We start from the raw sequence: 17,106 nt of genomic DNA, 5'->3' as shown, positions 1-17,106 counted from the left end.
TGTGTGTGTTTGTGTGTGTGTGTGTGTGTGTGCGTGTTCGTGTGTGTGTTTGTGTGTGTGTGTGTGTGCGTGTGTGTGTGCGTGCGTGTGTGTTTCCTCGCCAGCAGGTGGCGCAGTCCTCTGGGTCTGCATGGGTCGCTGCTGCTGCTGCAGCTGCAGCTCGTGACGCGCAGGCGTTGGGATAGAAACGAGCAGAGGCGCAGCGGGCTGAGTCTGTCTCGTTGTCGCTGGATCACAGGACCAACATCAGCATCAGCATCCCCATCATCATCCTCTATCCGCCCGGCCGAGGACAGCCTCTGAGGAAAAGACACGGCAACTGGACAATCTGAAGGAAGAAAAAAAAAAACCCCCAACGAAATTAAAAAACAAAAAAGAGCAGCAGAGCCTACATTTGAAAATGCTGGCGTGCACAGAGATGATCACCATGTGCCTCCAATCTGCCAAGCGCGAACACTTGAGGAAGCAGAAGGAGCTGGACCACAACCAAAATCAAGCCATCTCCCTGTTCCATGATGTAAGTAAAGGTGTCACAGCATGTTTTAGAGAGATAGCTTTGGGTCATTTATTTTTTTGCGCGTCATCGTTTTGGGGATCATCTCACGATACGATGAGTGTCCTCCATTCCGGCTCTTTATGGATGGTTCGTGTCGACGTGCAGGCATGTCAGCATCATGCCCCATTATGTGAGAAGGGTGAGCGCCCGTTGGTGCGTGAATATCAAAGGACACGTCAGTCATGTGACGCGCAAAATGTGATTCTCATCACGAAGCGTTACAGTGTGTAGTTGCCTCCATTCGACAATGGTTCTCCCATTTCTTCTTTCATATGGTAATAGGGGTCATGACATTGGTTGTATCCTAGATGCCATACATTGTCTCAGTGAAACATATGGGAGCCTACAGTATATATATATATATATAATTTTTTTTTTAATGAGCAGCCTCCCCTTCATGAAGTGCTACACATAAATATAAATTGAATAATTTAATCAGGATGTTGCACAGTTGACGGAGGGTTGGATTACACACTCAGCTGCCTGGTTCCACGGGGTCAATATACCTCCATTGCATTTTAAAAAAAAAAAGTATTTGAACTGACTTTATGTTACTAAACACTACTTTATGTTTGGAGCCTTCTGGTCGACTGAGGATACTCCCTAAAAAACTAGAAGAAAGAAATCCTTCCCTCCGGCTCATTGCTGGCCAGCAAAGGGAACATTAGACTGCAGCAGGAGCACACTGGGCTCAGATGCAGTTGTCATCCATCCCCTGCAGCCCAATGCTGCATTTCTTCACCGACCCTGTCACAGTAGCTGGTGGGTGGTCAGGTATTCTTGAAGAGCTGCACTCCCTAATCCGACCTGTCACGAACTTTTCCAGCACACGGATCATTGCATTTTTTTCTTTTTGCAGTCTCTTGCGCTTTCGGAACAAATAAATCATTTGTGTACTGTATGCTCCAATCATATTTGCAGTATTTTACTGAGAGCAATCTTCTTCTCCTGCACAGACTCGTTGCCACTTGAGGATGCTTTTTTTGCGTGCATTTTCTTTTCTTCATGTGTGGCTCCCTCTGTTTGTCTATACCACAATTAGACAATCTGAAAGACGGGCTTTGTGGTTTAACAGACTCACAGTCCTGCGGAGGTTTTTGGATGTTGCGTCCCCGAGAGGCGTGTCGCTGCCGGTTTCTGAGGTAGTGATGTTCTCTGGAGGCTGACGGGAAGCTGTGTGTGTGTCGTTTAGTGTTATGTCGTATAGCTGAGATGCTGAAGATGGTTCACTCCCCCTGCTCTAGTTTTATCGTGTTCAGTAGGACTCAGTGTGGCATATTAACAGGCCCCAGGGACCGGCTGAGATAGAACGTTACAGCCCGAGCAGCAGCCTTATGACTAATATTGCTTTTAGGAGATCTTTATCAGCTCTGTGGGATGACGGCACGTCCGTCGACTCCACCAACCTCTCACTTAGCAGCACAACGGAAGAAAAAAGGCCAGTAAATCTCCTACTTAGGCTTCTCAGGGCGGATGTTTATCGCTCTCACTTTGTTTCCCACATTTTATGGAGCAGCTCCCTGTTGGCCTCCTCTGATGTGTTTTAGACAGGATGCCTACATCATCACTTCTGCGCTTTGGAGAAAATTGTACAATCATAGTTCAGCCTCCAGGTTTCGATCCCTTCACCTGCATTCAGGAGTGTTGGTGCCTGCTGCACGGTCACTCCAGGGTTTTCAGAAGACCAAACTGGCTGTTTTGCGTGTTTTAGCCTGTCCACAACAAAACAACTGTAGATCACAGCTAACCCGTGTGCACACCATGTCAGGATCAACAATTTGGCAATTTTAGCTCATTAAAGACATTTTTGTTGACCAAGAAATAACAAGGAAATTGGAAAAATGGTACTGTAAAGACATCTTTAGTTGAAGTATGATTTTTTTGACATTGATCATAATTTTAAAAACTTCCTGTAGCTAACCTCACAGAGAAATACATTAAAAGTTATTTTATTACAAAAAAAATGTCATGTTCATAATACTGGCTTGCCCACACCACACATATTTTGTCATTGACTTCAATATATTTGTGTCTATAGATGGTATTAGTTGTTTTTAATTTCTAATGACAGCATTAGAAAATATTGTTAAAGCTTTAAACTAGAACATTTTTTTTTAACTGCAAACAGTCCAACTCAGTTCATATCTTGCCTTAAGAACTTACTTGATTCCTAGACTTTCACTTTTGTCTCTGCTAATTTATTTGATTGTATGCAAAAAATGAATAGAAACAACTTGATATCTAGAATTGTATTTAAAACATTCACTATACATACAGTACATGTATCCATGATTTTTGCAAACATATGGTCCCCTATGTATACTCTGGATTAGACCATACACCATTTGGAGACCACTTGTGCATTGTGTTCTGTACCATTCTTTCTTGTAGTCTTTGAAGATGTTGAATGGGGGAGGGATGTTGAAAGAACAAAAGACAAAAAAGTGATGTGAGCAGAGTGTGTTCATGTCCTCCCACCCTGATGTGCCTGAAAGGTGACAGCTGGGTGTGAGTGCACCGTTCCACTCTGACGATGATGCAGTGGATCGGCCAGCCACTGGACTCTATTGGTCCACACATGATGAGTGATTGAGCTGAAGAGAAAAAAAAAATAAATAAAAACAAAGCTGAAACGAAAGAGGTGCCACTGCAATATCACACGCAACACTTCACGCTCCACGAACACACGCGACTACTCACATGTTGATGAGGTGGACGATATATCAGTAATGATTTTTATTACAGAGTTGACAGCCTAAATTAAAGAAAAGGGAAATTACAGTCACTTCCTGCTTGTGCAAGTTGTGCACAAAAACGTGTGAAATATTCCAAAGGAGCGCGAACCCATTCAATGCCCAGAGAGAAAGAGAAAATTGTAAAAGCCGTCATCATGCGTTTAATTTCCTGTGATTTCTCATGTCATGTCTCTTTTGTTATTGAAATATGGAAATTGCACCTCAGCTTAGTGTTGTTCTCTGCATAAATGTGTGAAAAAACTTTTCATAGACCGATGGTTGGCTCACATTTGTGGAGACTCACCAGTTGGATTACATCACTGCTTCAATAAGCAAAAAATCTGATTTGCTTTTTATGCATTGTATTTTTCTCATGATAATTGCACACGGATATTAAGATACTGTTTTTCCTTCTATTGTTCAATTTTTAAATGCCGTTGTTGATGTTTTTAAATTGCCCAGTACTTTTGGTCATTTGTGCAAAATGTTCAAAAACAAAACTGAACACGGTCTTCTTGTGTTGCAGATATTCCGCCGGGCAGACAAAAATGGTGAGTAAACAAAACACACAGCTAATTGGATGATTCACGGCTTATTAAAGCTCAACTAAAACACATCTTTGACGACAGAGCCATACACAGAAAAAAGGAGGTGCACAACACTGATGGCTCTGCTCAGACAGTCGCGCTGTTTTGGCTGATATACAGTAAATGTGGCCTCGGGTGTCACTTGCCTTTTGCCGTCTGCCTCTGTAGAAAACGTTTACATCTCCAAATGTTGCAAAATTCACCGGAGACTTGCAGATGATGTGAATTTAATGAATTTCCCTCTGCAAACATGTCACTCTTCCGTTTGATTAATGTGTTACAGTGATACATTTAAACCCCCCTCCCCTCTTTACTTCAGAGGACATTCTCCCCTGCCTAAGATCTCCTGGGGAAAAATGGCGCATCCGGCTCTGCATGAGAAGCAGCGCCTGGCACACAAGGAAATGTGTTTGCTCTTAATTTCTTTATTCATGCGCTGCATCTCCATTTAATGGGACGAAAATGAAAAGAAGGCAAGTCATTAATGCACGGAGTCTATATGTGCTGAGTGGAGTGGGACTTTGTCACGTAAGAGCAGGGTTAATGATATTTAGATGCAAAATAAAGAAGAAAAAAAATCATCTTCAGTTTGTAAATTATGGAAGAGCTCTTTAGAGATATGTTTTCTTTCGGACTGCAGTAAAGAACTTGTGGAAGTTAGAAGGAAAGTGTGGGTGTGAAATTTCTTCCTCTCGGTTTTGTCAAGACTCAGGTGATTACTTTGTGAATTTGTAATTAGAAAATACATGAAAACACAACAGAGGTGAGACACACGTTAATAGATGTGTTCATATTACATGCATTTATTGTGCCGCCTCGGGTCTGCACCTCCTGTTCTTTAACTCACTGCCCAACGCTTTTATGTTTCACTCTTTTGCCGAGGGAATGAGCATAAGGCACGAGAGGAGCGCTCTGTCGTATACGTTCGTTATATGTAGTTATCTTCAATTTGCAGCTGAGCTCTGCCCGGTCCTCGTCTTCAGAAGCTCACTGAGTCGTGCACCTTCCAATCCGCACTGTGTGGGCTGCCATGATACGCCTCGAGCACTGCGGAATTACCACATAATGAGGGCTGGCTAACAACCCACTACACCCTGTTCCTCTGTGCTGTTGTGAAGAGGAATTTGTTTTAATACAAGAGTATGAAGTAAAGACCCAAAAGCTCTTTGTCAACAGCCTCGTGCTGACATGAATTACTGATACGTTTATGTTGCCGCACATTGAGCTGAGAGCTGGACACACGATGAAAGTGTGATCAATGGTATTAGAATCAAATTTTCCAGTGCAGCTTCAATTGATCATTAGAAAAAAAAACAAAGACAGTCGAGGACAACGCTGATGAGTAAATTTGTCTTTTAAAATAAGTTGAGTTTGATAATGCATTTTAATTTTCTTTTCATCCCAGCTGACTTCTTAACAAAAGCACTGAGCTGAAGGAATGATTTGTCAAGGCCACATGGACATTACTTTCTATTTTCTATTTGCTGATTATTATTGTATTATTATTATCTATTGTATTATATTGATGAAAAAAACAAGCCGTTTATAAACTAATAGAAAACATAAGGAGGAAAATGTTAAATATAAAGAATATGTTTTGGAGAAGTCGTACATCAGTGGGTAAGGTCGGTTTTCCTTTCTCCTCCAGATGCTCAGATGATAAGAATCACTGGGAGGTTTCTCCCTGGCAGTATTTGTTCACTTGCAGTTTTTTAATGAATGCTGTTACAGTAGTGTGGCCGAGAGGATTGTGCAGCGCAGCAGAATCCTCACAGACGAAGCAAAGTGCTGCAGATCTGGATGGAAGACAGTAACATTATCAAACCTGATTCACGTCATTTATAAACAAAAACAGCAACTTTTTTCTGTTCATTAGTCCAAGCCAGAGCTGTAACTATCATTATTCTTGTCATTATCAATGAATCTGCTCATTGTTTTTGTCATGAATAAATCTATAAAATGTGAAAAAGTAAGCTCATGGGAAGGTCTTCTGTTTGCTGACCGTTTCTCCAAAGCCTAAAAATATTCAATATACTGTCATATAGGACAAGAACAAGCAGCAAGTCCTCATCTTTGATTAACTGAATCATGATAAATGATTATTGATTGATAATCAAAATAGTAGTAATTCTTCTAGCGATTTAATTGTTGCAGATCCAGTTGAAAAATTTGTGACACCTTAAACATGTACAGAAAGCTCTTTCATTTTTAAACTGAATATTCTCCACAATAATGAATAATAGCTTATAATTTATTGTCAATGTTTACTGTTATTTCTCCTATTCTCCTCAATCGCGCCGTCAGACTTTATGAATTATTGCTGCTGCCTCACTTTAGCACTTTTTTTGCTTTAGGATTCTCTCGAGGGAATGTGTTTCTGGAAAGAAAAAAGCTTCATGCACAGGAAGACATTTTCATTTAGGTCACAGTTAGAGCTGCGGTTCTGTCGTGAGGAACAAATTTATCATCCATCTGAAACAAACACAACATTTCTCCTCAGACGTGTCGCGTTGGGAGTTGTTAGTCACGAAGCTCCGGATAAATTGATGCAAAACTTCAATTTTCTTGAATTCAATATCTCTGTGTGAGAGTTGAATGCTAATGACGGTGACCCGTTCTTTTGCTAACAAAAATTATAAGAACATACCTTTTGTCTATTGGCAGAAATGAACAGACACATTGACGAGTTGGTAATTGAGTTTTATTTACAAAAAATGACAATGAGAGTAAATATATGTTTTCAAATTTTTGCTCGATAAATGACTGAAACAGTAAATTCATTTCCCAAATGATTGTTTGACCAACAAATCCTACAAGTCCTCCAACATGAATTACAGAACAGACACTGCCTGTGCCCCCCATGAAAATAAGTTTATGATCCAGTGTGTGGTCAAGTTTAGGTGACTACAAGCTATTAAAGCTTCTCTCCGCTTCACTGTAAATATCCTGACTTGAATCAAATGGTGCTTTTACTGTGTACTTTACTTTACTCTGCAATTTATGACCGCACACTTGTTTCATCTCAAGTATATTATTGATTTTTTTAAGTTTCTGAGCCGAGCATTCCAGCAGGCTCCGAGGCAATAAGTTGACATTTGTACAGATGTACATGGTACTTGGCTCATTAGTGTTACTGCTCCTCACATCGCTTCTCAAATTGTAGAAAGACTGAATTTCATGCGCCAGTGCAATGATGTGCCATTGTGCGGAGGATGGTTATGTACTGTGCTTCCTGTCTGGCCATGAGGGTTAGGACAATAATGAGGGTAATGATGAATAATGATGGTGAGATCGTCCCTCAGATGGACTTCTTCCCACTACTTCTTAACTTGCTACAGTGTATGAAGTAGATTTTATTTACATGTAATTTAAAATGCAACAGTTCTCAATCTCTTGTATACACAGAACTCTACATTGAGTTCATGCGACTTATTCTTATTGTGTTCCTGTCCACATTATTCAAGTGGACTACATACAAATTCATTCAGTGCTTACATCTCAAAAAACACACAATAAACCAGCTACGTTAACTCATCCTTTTAAGTTTACTCCACTTAATTTTTTGAAGCAATGAGTTTGCATACCTTTTAACGTAAGGACACTTATAGTGTTGCCAGACAGATCACTGGCCTTTAGCTTTTGAGACGAGCCCTCTACCACTTCAGCTCTGCTCTCTGAGGAACAGTGAACACTTCTGAAATCTGAGCTGCACCGTGACTTTGTTTGTCCAGTTTGGTGTGAATCTGCAACAGGGCAGCTCTGACGGAGAGGGCTGGAGAGTGAGTCAGAGGTGCAACAGATTGTGTTTACTCCTACAGCGTGTGGAAAGACGATTTTTTTTAATTCAACAGGGGAAGTGTGAGACAGGAATTACGATTCTCCACTCACAGCTTCGTCTTCCAGCCGAGGTTTATCATAGCCAGACCACAACAAACGTTCAGTAAACACAGGTTTTCACCTCACAGTTATGGTCCTCATGTGGTGATTTGTGATTAAACAATGTAAAACATTGAAAGAAATATCTTCTGGAGATTTTGCATCGGGCTGACAGCACTTTGCCACCCCAAGTGCAACCCCAAGTCAAAAGTGTTCTTACCTACTAACAGGTGATAGTTTAGTCTCGGCTCAGGCCTCTCTGTCGGAGCCCTGCTGCCTGGCAGGGATCTGAGAGCAGAGCCTCTGAAGGTGTCGGTGCTTACAGAGCAAAGCTGGTGAGATCTCATTATCGTCTGAGGTTTGTCTGTCAGTCAGCTCAGCTCTGTCTGCTCGAGCTAGCCGTCAGTCCCTGCCCCCAATTTCATCAGCCATGCAGCTCACAGCCCCGGACGCTGCTTCTCAAAGACGGACCTCGCCGTACCTGTAGTAGACATCTGTCTATGTGTATTTTGCTGCCATTAACGACACTATGGTGAAGGTATAAAACTGTCTTTGTGTGATTGTCACAAAAGTGTAAAAGGAGGAACGATTGGCAGTGGAAATGAATCGTTTTGCGATGTATCTTCTCTGCGTTGAGGAAATGCAAGCTGCGTTAGGGTCTTTAGTTAAAAAAAGAAAATGGTTTGTTCACTTGTGAAATGATGACTCCTAAGAGCAGAAATTGACCATTCAGCTGGATCACTAACAACTAACCATTTGTTACATTATGGGAGTTGGACGAGTGGACATTACTGTTTAATTCAGTTTGATGACAGACTTCCTTTGTCCTTTACAGTTTCTTTAAAGCCAAATAAAGAGAGAATTGATGTGGATATATTCATTTGCAGCAGCACCTTTGTCCTCATCACTGCAGTTAATGTAGCATTACCAATCCAAATTAGCCTCATCCCATTCTGGCGAACAATAGACAAACTCTTCATTAAGGTGCTAAAAAGCCTCAGGCTTCAGCATGGTATCATTTTGACGGCTGTTTCTCCTTCCAGATGACGGGAAGCTGTCCTTGGAGGAGTTCCAGTCGTACTTCACCGACGGTATCCTCACTGACGAGCAGATGCAGGAGCTGTACTTCTCCATCGACAGGCAGAAGACAGAGTAAGCCCATCTTTTCTTTTGGACATCGTCCAACTCGGGCTCCCATCTGCAGCTCCTCCTGCTCTGCTGCTGCCTGGCAGTGAGACCTCAACACTTCACTTCAGTGAAGATTATGTCAATATTCCATAGGGAGATTTAAATCGGACACGAAAGCCCCTGAATCTGCAGCGCTCTGTTTGTACACTGATGAGCAACACTAAGATAATTTCAATATTTACCTCGGCAACCAGCTCAACTTTTGAATGGAAAATCATTTATTATAGTCATAATTTGGCATCACTGAAGTACCAACCCATCACAGTGAAGAATAACAACTCAGGTGTTAGAGCTTTAGCTGCACGCTTAAATGTGTGCCTCAAATTTATGTGCATATTGAAGAAATATAAATACACATCAAAAAGGGAGGCAATAACAAAACGATTTGCCAATGTAAGCTCTTGCTCTGGACTTCTCAAAATGATGTGTTAAAACTACATGTGGTATAAGGTAAAATAATCAAATCAACTTCTGTTTTTCATCTCTCTTTGGAATATAATACTCAATGAAACAACAAAAATATCCAGTACACAAATATGATGTACAAGATAGTGTCCTGCACTGTGCCAATGTCCAGTAAAATCGTTTATTCAATTCATTCAATCATTATTGTTACATTAGAATATGCTGTATGTGTATGTGTCATGCTAGTAACACGCTGATGTTAAACAGTTGTAATCTTTACATCTTAGTTTACTGTGTTAACATTAGCATGAAATGTCATTAGTTTCGCCATGAACCCAAATTTGATTTTAAATTATAATAGCTGCAAGATATTTTACTAAAAGCCAATATAACATCCTTTGGGATGCCTGGCAATCCATCCAATAGTTTTTTTGATTTTTTACTCCACCAAAGTGGTGGTCCGGTTGACAGACAAAAGACAAAAAGACTGAGGAGGCTATTTCAATCTCCCCAAATGATAACTCTTTAATTAGCATGACTCTGTTGCTCTTTTTCCATTGCCCTCCGTCCTCACAGCAACCTGGACATTGACAAACTCTCAGGTAATTATGTGCCATTCTTGCATCATTTCATATTGAGCGCTTCATCAATGTCACTCTGTTTTCAGACATTGCGCCCAGACTTTCTCCGGAAGTTTGACGTTCGCGTTCGATGATAGCAGCGGGAAATTGTCCGCGTTTCACACTCAGTAGCGTATTCTCCACATCATTCTGTGGTGTCTTGGTAAAGCCTGCAGCAGGCTCCGATAACTCTAACTAGAGTTATTTGTTTTTGGTTACGCTCGCTGTGAATCCTCGGGAGATCCTCCTCCTCCTCAGGGGAGATGACACTGTGGGGCTGGCAGGAGAAACTCAGGAGAATGTCCTCAGCAACATCGCAGACACTTGCGTTCTCGAATACAGTACCTCTGGAGAAGTTCCGGACAATTTCTGGACTTCTGAGCATGTCTGAAAGCAGCTTTACAGTACATAAGCTTGCTATTTTTCTATCGCGAAAGCCCAAAGTTTCACAGTTTTAACTATTCCTCTTGGCTTCCACTGTCTGATGACGACCATAACTCAAACTCAAACATGCCCCGAGTCAATGACTCAACATCGAAGATGCCATTAATTCTAATTAGTGGCATGAGTGGCGGCATTGATTAACTTCCGTCTAGTGGAAAACACCACTGACCCACGTGCTGATCTGACACAAGCCATGTGGAAGGTGCTTAACAAATCCTCTTCTCCAGAGTACTTCAGTCCACACCTGGGAGAATACGTCAACGTCCTGTCCGCCCTGGAAAAGCTTAACGTGGCCATTTTGAAGGCCATGGACAAGACTAAAGAGGTGGGTGGCGATGGTTTGAATTTTTGCATGTCACGACACGATTCAAATGTGATGACATGAGCAGACATCAACAACTCTCAGAGCATTTGTCAGTATCCTTCAAGCCTCCACGCGTTCAGACAGGTTTATTAAGTTGCCTTTTATTGCATCAGCTGCAGTTTGAGACCCTCTCAGAGGGCTCGTGACGGAAGAAACCAGCATGACTGACTCCAGCTGCCTCCCTCACTGACTGAACATGTTCAAACATAAGCTCACGCAGCCTTTTCTGACGAGCCGTACTTCTAAAAACAACTAAGACATAATCAATACCTCAGCTCACTCTTTATCAATCTTACATAACCCTCGGGCAAACAAGCAACTATGAATTTCTTTTTGGCAAGGGAAGAGAATCGGGTGCAGACTGTGAGCAGGTACGTTTGTGGATGTGGACGCAGTCGCGTAATGAGGCCGTTTCAGTGCAGCAACTTATTTTCACTGCGGTGCAGGAAGTGGGTATTAATGATGAAAGCAAGAAAGAGAACGTACGTCAGTATGGATCCAACCAACTGATATGCTGTCCACATAACTGCACAACACATGTTTTCCCCATGTTTCATCTGCCCTTATATTCTCTTTCAGTTACTATCCCCCTTTTTTATTGGTCTATTATTCAATCAGACACAAACTTCTTTGTCTTCTCTGTCTCTCTGTTTTTAACTCTGTACAACCATCCTCTCCGACGTTATCTCCCTGTCTGGCTCTGTTTCTCTTTTTTTGTACTTTCCCCTTGTCTATATATATATTAAACGGTGACCCTGACCCTCAAAACACAACAAGATTTGAGAGAATGATATTTCAGATTACGGAAAAAGGTGGGACCACACTTTGTCTTTTCTGTGATTGGACAGAAACAGAAGTCCCTGGCGATGGGGAAGGATATAATTACCTTTTACTGTTGTAATGTTATGTCATGTTACACATTTTAAACTGAGGGAATAGGTGGAAGAGGTGATTGGAATCATTAGGGGAATATTTTAATATGGCATGATGGAATTTTCTATTTCCCGGATAACCATCTTTCCACAATCGGAAATTTGTGAAATGTCTCCTTTCATGATTTCAGGAAACTCAGTGAACGCAGTGAAATGATGAAACAAACAGTGTGGAATGTATCTTCTGTGTGGTTGTGGTGTCCTGGTATAATAAGACAACACCTGCTGTGTTGTCGCAGCTCTTCTATCTCAAAAAGAAAGAGAGAGAAATTGAGAAAAGGACTGAGGTACCCTTCTCGTGTAGTGCAGTGTCTGCTGCTGAGAAGAAAAGACATAGAAACAAGGAGTCCTTAAAGATCAGAGGTCATTTTTTAAAATGTCTTCTTTCCATTTTCTTCTGAGGCCTATTTCTTTGCACCACAGGCTGACAGGCTTCATTATCCACAGAAAACTGAGCCGGCAGTGTTTATGTGGATTCAAACAGCTAAAAAAAACAGAAGCTGTTACACTGAAGGTCCCTGAATACCGGCACCCGGCATCAATACATCACCATAATAGCACTTTTCAGTTCACCGAGTACATCATTATTACCCCTTGTGCTTTGCATCCATTAATTCAGGGTGTAATCAACACTGTGACATGCACACACCATGCATGGACTGTTTTAAGGAGCTAGGTGGTAATGATGCTATTTTGGCTTAGTTCCTCTCATTAAATGACTGCAATAAAAATACATTAATGTATTTTTATTGCAGGTAAGAAATTAACGAATGAGGATAAAACAAAGAAAAGGACCGATTTGTTTTCTCTTCATCGGGGTCGATCATTTACCTTCATCTTACTGTTACTTTCCCCTCCAGGAGTATCAGGGCTCGTCAGTGCTGGGTCAGTTTGTGACGCGCTTCCTGCTGCGGGAGACCACCACCCAGCTACAGTCCCTTCAGTCGTCCCTGGACTGTGCAATGGAGGCTGTTCACGACCAAGGCTGTACAGGGAAGAGGATAGTGAAGAAGCCCCAGGACTTGGCTATCCAGAGGGTGGCCAAACGCCCCGGCCGACGCATCCAAAAGAACATGTGTCTCTCTCCTACTGACCCCTACTCTGGCATGCTCACCACAGGTACGCTGGAGTGAACACTTAGATTAAATTTAATTTTAAAAAAACTGAACGTGCATGACTTTGGTGAGCTGTCACCGGTCATATATCCGTTTGGGTTTTTTTGGTGCTCTTATCTTTTTTCTTGGGTCAGGGGTCAGTGTGGAGCCAGACAATCCCTGGGGCTCCCAGATCAACCAGCTGGAGCATCTCATAGACAAACTGGAGTGCGAGGTTTGTTTCAAATCTCTTTGTTTCAGTCAAAATTGGCAGCCAGAGGGTTTCGCTCACAGGATTTCTGTCAGCAAAGATCAGGTTTAGGCTCAGCTGTTACGGGCGGATATGTCAAGACAGTGTCAATACAGTGTTTGCCCAAGTGGTATAGGATCCAACATGCTGTCAGAGAGGATGATCTGCACAAAGTGGAAAGCTGCATTGAGCCGCACACACCGGAGGTCATGCATAAAATATCAGCCTCCGTGATGGACACTGAGAAGAGGTGTGAGTGAAATCAATGAGACACAATAGTTGTTTGAAAACTGAATTCTTCACACACACAAACTCACACATACAGATGCTGATGCATCAGTGTCTTAGTGCTGCACGGATTCTGTCCTGATGTTGGTGCTCTGGGACAACAGGTGCATGCAGATGTTTTGAATTTCTTGAAATTGACAGAAAGCCACATATGTTTTGCTGCTTTGGGGATTTAATTCAGTTGGAATTTTGCTGTTAGCGTTTCAAATGAATCTGAAATTATAGATGGCACTTTCCCCAAGGTTAAGGTATCAGCGCTGCATGGATAAATAAGAAGCCTAAACTAAAAATTACATTTTCTTATCTTGGCAATGCAGACAAGAATTTAGTAAAACCACAGAGTGAAGCTGTTGGAGGGTTTCTTCCTTGAAAGCCAATTCCTTGTGGCCGGCTACCGGAGGCCACACTGTGCTTGTTGAGCCAGTTTTGCTTCTATTTCTTGTTCTACTCGTGTCTGACTGAAATATTTATGCCGCCTTCTTCAGAGTCCACATCTTGAGCCTCTCAAAGAGGACACGTTAGCGGGGACGTACAAATCGGTGAGTCAAACTTGTGCTATAAATAGGTTCACCTGTATGTTTGTGTCAGATTAGGTATATATGTACCGAATCAAATGTAATATACATGTTTATAATGGTGCTCATTGTTCAGGTGTTGCAAACGTTTTTTGATGCACCGTTTGTGATTTGTGCGCAATTTAAAAAAATGTTTACGATTTTATTTGACAATGTAATGACCCCGCTTCGCTTCCTCTTGCCGTACTCTAGAACATTCTTCTTGTTCAGAGACAGATGTCTGTGAAGGAGAGAGACGTGGAGCAGTTTCAGCAAGCTCTCAAAATCTACACAGATGCCACCAGCAGCCAGCTCAACAACCTGCAGTATGTGCCTTTTTTATCTGCCTCAGTGCCTTTGTTTGCCTCAGGATATCTCTGTGATTTGAAGCAGCCACTCCAAATAATAAACCCCCCCCCCTGTCTGCTTTCTCCCCCTGTCTCTCTGCCCCTTTTTGTCTTCAGCGTCTCAGTCCAGAACCTGCCAGACAGATCATGCTTCATCATGTATGAATTTTGGCAGGACCGTCTCTCCTGGATGAGGTAGGATCAGGAGGAGTTCACACAGAAAACTCATTCTGAGAATTTCACTGGTGGGCCAGAATTTGTCCAGCACGCCGAGCCGCTCGCAGGCTCCCTCCCGCTCAAGCATTGTTTTTCTTTTGTCAGAGTGCAAATGGCAGTCTCATGCTTTCCATCCCTGTTTCCACTTAGCTATCTGCAGTCGTCCATCAGTAAGACCTTCCAGCGCTGCATTATCGACTCACTCGAAGAGCCGGAGATGGTCTCCACCATGCTCCTCCCAGGTAGAAACCAGACCTTTAAACAATAACAAGTAACTTGCTGTTTCATGCACAATCTCACATTAATCCGGTTTTATTTAATGTATGAAATAATCAAAATATTCGCAGGAAACAGTGGCAGTAGAATAAAGCATACCATGGCCGACCACTGTGAACATTTTTATTGCATGTACAACACCCTCCATAAATAATATTTATACCATGCAATATCTCTGTGCAATACTTATTCTGTGCAATAGCTTCCACTGTGCAACATCATATAATCTGAAAATATTATTCCTGTGGAATACATAAGGGAGCATATGGCATGGTTGAACAGCAGAGATACATGCTGTTACTCTCTATTCTATTTGACTCAATCTAAAAACATAAAAAACAGACGCTTAATTTTTTGTTTTATTTCACAGCCTCTTGGTGGATCATGAACAACAACTGACGGAGCAAATTCAACTCCACAAAAGCAATTGTACAATTGTTTTTTTGTTTCCTTTTTGATCCTTGATATCCACTTTTTCTTCTTGTCACGACCAGGATTGTTTTTGCAAAGCCATGCTCCAAGGTTATAAAAAAGAAGGCTGCTGAGATATAAATGAGTAAAACCTTCGGATAGAAAGAATTGAGGTAATGCAATATTCTAATGTATGATCACGATCTGTTCCAAATATTCGTTTCCCCAACAGTATTTGCACATTTCCTGCTTCTGATTTAACAGACACACAAGAAATGAAAAGAAAAAAAAAGATGCATGATTTCTTATTCCTCTGTGCTAGTTCATTTAAATGAAATAAATGTACATCCTAGAGTAGACCTATTGTCAATGATGCCACAAAAATAGAAACAACTGATCTGTCCATCCTTCACTATCCGACACTCATCCTTCAGTATGAACAAAAACAGAAACAGTGGTGCGGTCAACCTGCATTTTCCCTTGTTCTTTCTGTGGTATTGTGCTTTGTTTTCTCCCTCAAAGCTTTGCTACCGAGCGTCCATTAAATAGAACAAAGTTAATGGACAATTGTGGTCCGCAAACTTTTATCATCCGCGTGACACGTTTGCACTTTAGGGGGGAAAAAAAGAAACATGGACCTAATTGTGACAAGCAAGTGTTTATTGTAGATTGTCTATTGAAAATGTAGGATTTACTGCTATTTAAATAAGCCAAGAGCTGCACTAACGTGTAGTCAGATATAAGCGGATGATAATTAACCAAATAATAGCACAGTTTGCCCGCACTGTTACTCTATACACAAAACTCAAAAGCCATCATTTTACATTTGCAGTTTAACGGCACAGTAAACACAAATAGAAGTTTATATTTTGACAGAAATTTAGCAGAAACCGTTGTGCTGTGTAATGATATACAACACGAGTTTGTTAAGATTGTGTACAGTAGTAAATGAAGGCTGTGTAAGATGTAAGTAATTGTCGTAGAACACTGGTAAATGTACAGTATGATAGTATAAGGAGAGAGATGAATGTGTTCACTCTTTCTTTCATTTCTTTTATGAAGAATATAAAGTTGTCATGTGGATGTTTTATGATTGTTTTCTGGCATGAAGTAATGTTCATGACATATTGATGACATGGAAGTATGCATTACATGTCTCTCTTTCCTGACGTTGAATAAAATGCTGGTGAAATGTGATCTAATGAAATGATTCATAAATGTGTTCATTATTGGAGTCAATAACAGTTTATGGCAAACTGAAGTGGCCCATATATTGAGCTCTTTAGTATCATGTCTATTGGGCTATATGGCCTACGTTAAGCTCAGCACCAGGAGTAAATAATAGGCTATTTGCTCAAATAAGATTTAGAAAACTTTATCAGAATTCCTGCAAAACGGCCAAAGAAACTGGAAAAAGAGGAAATTATTTTCATTCTCCTTCGATGAATAGGACTGACAGACAGAAACTATAAGCTCATGGTGTCTGCTGCAGGAACCTTGGGGAAACTACTTTTTTTTCTTCAAATGGAACAATTTCAAACCTTCCTTGTGTTGAATCTGGGGCAATTATCTGGTTTACCCTCTTCAAAGTCACTTGGCTTTTCCTTCTCCTCCTCAACATGAAACTGCTCCTACACAGACGCTGCATTGACAACGTTTCCACTGCAGCGACTGACAGCTCACATTCACACTATCCATTCGATCTTAAAAGTATATTCAGTAAACATCAGGGACTATGACTTCATGGCAATAAACAGTTATAGTTGTGCATGTTTTTCACTATTTTTTCCACTGGGTCTTAGTTTTTCACTAATAATATTTGACTTAATATACTTGATCTATATAAAATATAACTTTAATATTCATTCATCTATTCCCTCGGGATAAATACAGTATCTATCCATCTATCTATCCATCTATCTATCTCTCTATCTGTCTATCCATAAAAGGATTATGCTCACAT

General features: G+C 41.1%; 1 protein-coding gene across 2 annotated transcripts; it reads left to right on the top strand.

The window, feature by feature from the left end:
• Positions 1-111: 111 nt before the first annotated feature.
• Positions 112-16,340, top strand: LOC118317432 (N-terminal EF-hand calcium-binding protein 1). 2 transcript variants are annotated; one of them, XM_035646101.2, is made up of 12 exons: positions 112-517; positions 3,818-3,842; positions 8,798-8,906; positions 9,924-9,949; positions 10,639-10,736; positions 12,568-12,826; positions 12,957-13,036; positions 13,825-13,878; positions 14,107-14,219; positions 14,358-14,435; positions 14,607-14,698; positions 15,103-16,340. In XM_035646101.2, exons 1-12 carry the CDS (start codon positions 401-403, stop codon positions 15,129-15,131), a joined length of 1,080 nt encoding a protein of 359 aa, XP_035501994.2. In that variant the 5' UTR covers positions 112-400; the 3' UTR covers positions 15,132-16,340. The 2 variants fall into 2 exon arrangements, with proteins under 2 accessions (XP_035501994.2, XP_035501995.2); XM_035646102.2 differs by lacking the exon at positions 9,924-9,949.
• The last annotated feature ends 766 nt before the right edge of the window (positions 16,341-17,106 follow it).

The sequence above is a fragment of the Scophthalmus maximus genome, chromosome 3 (assembly GCF_022379125.1).
Source record: "Scophthalmus maximus strain ysfricsl-2021 chromosome 3, ASM2237912v1, whole genome shotgun sequence".
Classification (NCBI taxonomy): domain Eukaryota; kingdom Metazoa; phylum Chordata; class Actinopteri; order Pleuronectiformes; family Scophthalmidae; genus Scophthalmus; species Scophthalmus maximus.
The sequence above is the reverse complement of the archived record's forward strand: the minus strand, read 5'-3'. Positions and strand labels throughout refer to the sequence as shown.

Bases quoted from the DNA above. Each gene is read 5' to 3' on its own strand.
- LOC118317432 (XM_035646101.2), top strand. From the start codon at position 401: ATGCTGGCGTGCACAGAGATGATCACCATGTGCCTCCAATCTGCCAAG. The intron at 3,843-8,797 runs GTGAGTAAACAA...TTCTCCTTCCAG, and splicing joins CCGCCGGGCAGACAAAAATG to ATGACGGGAAGCTGTCCTTG. The intron at 8,907-9,923 runs GTAAGCCCATCT...CCGTCCTCACAG, and splicing joins ATCGACAGGCAGAAGACAGA to CAACCTGGACATTGACAAAC.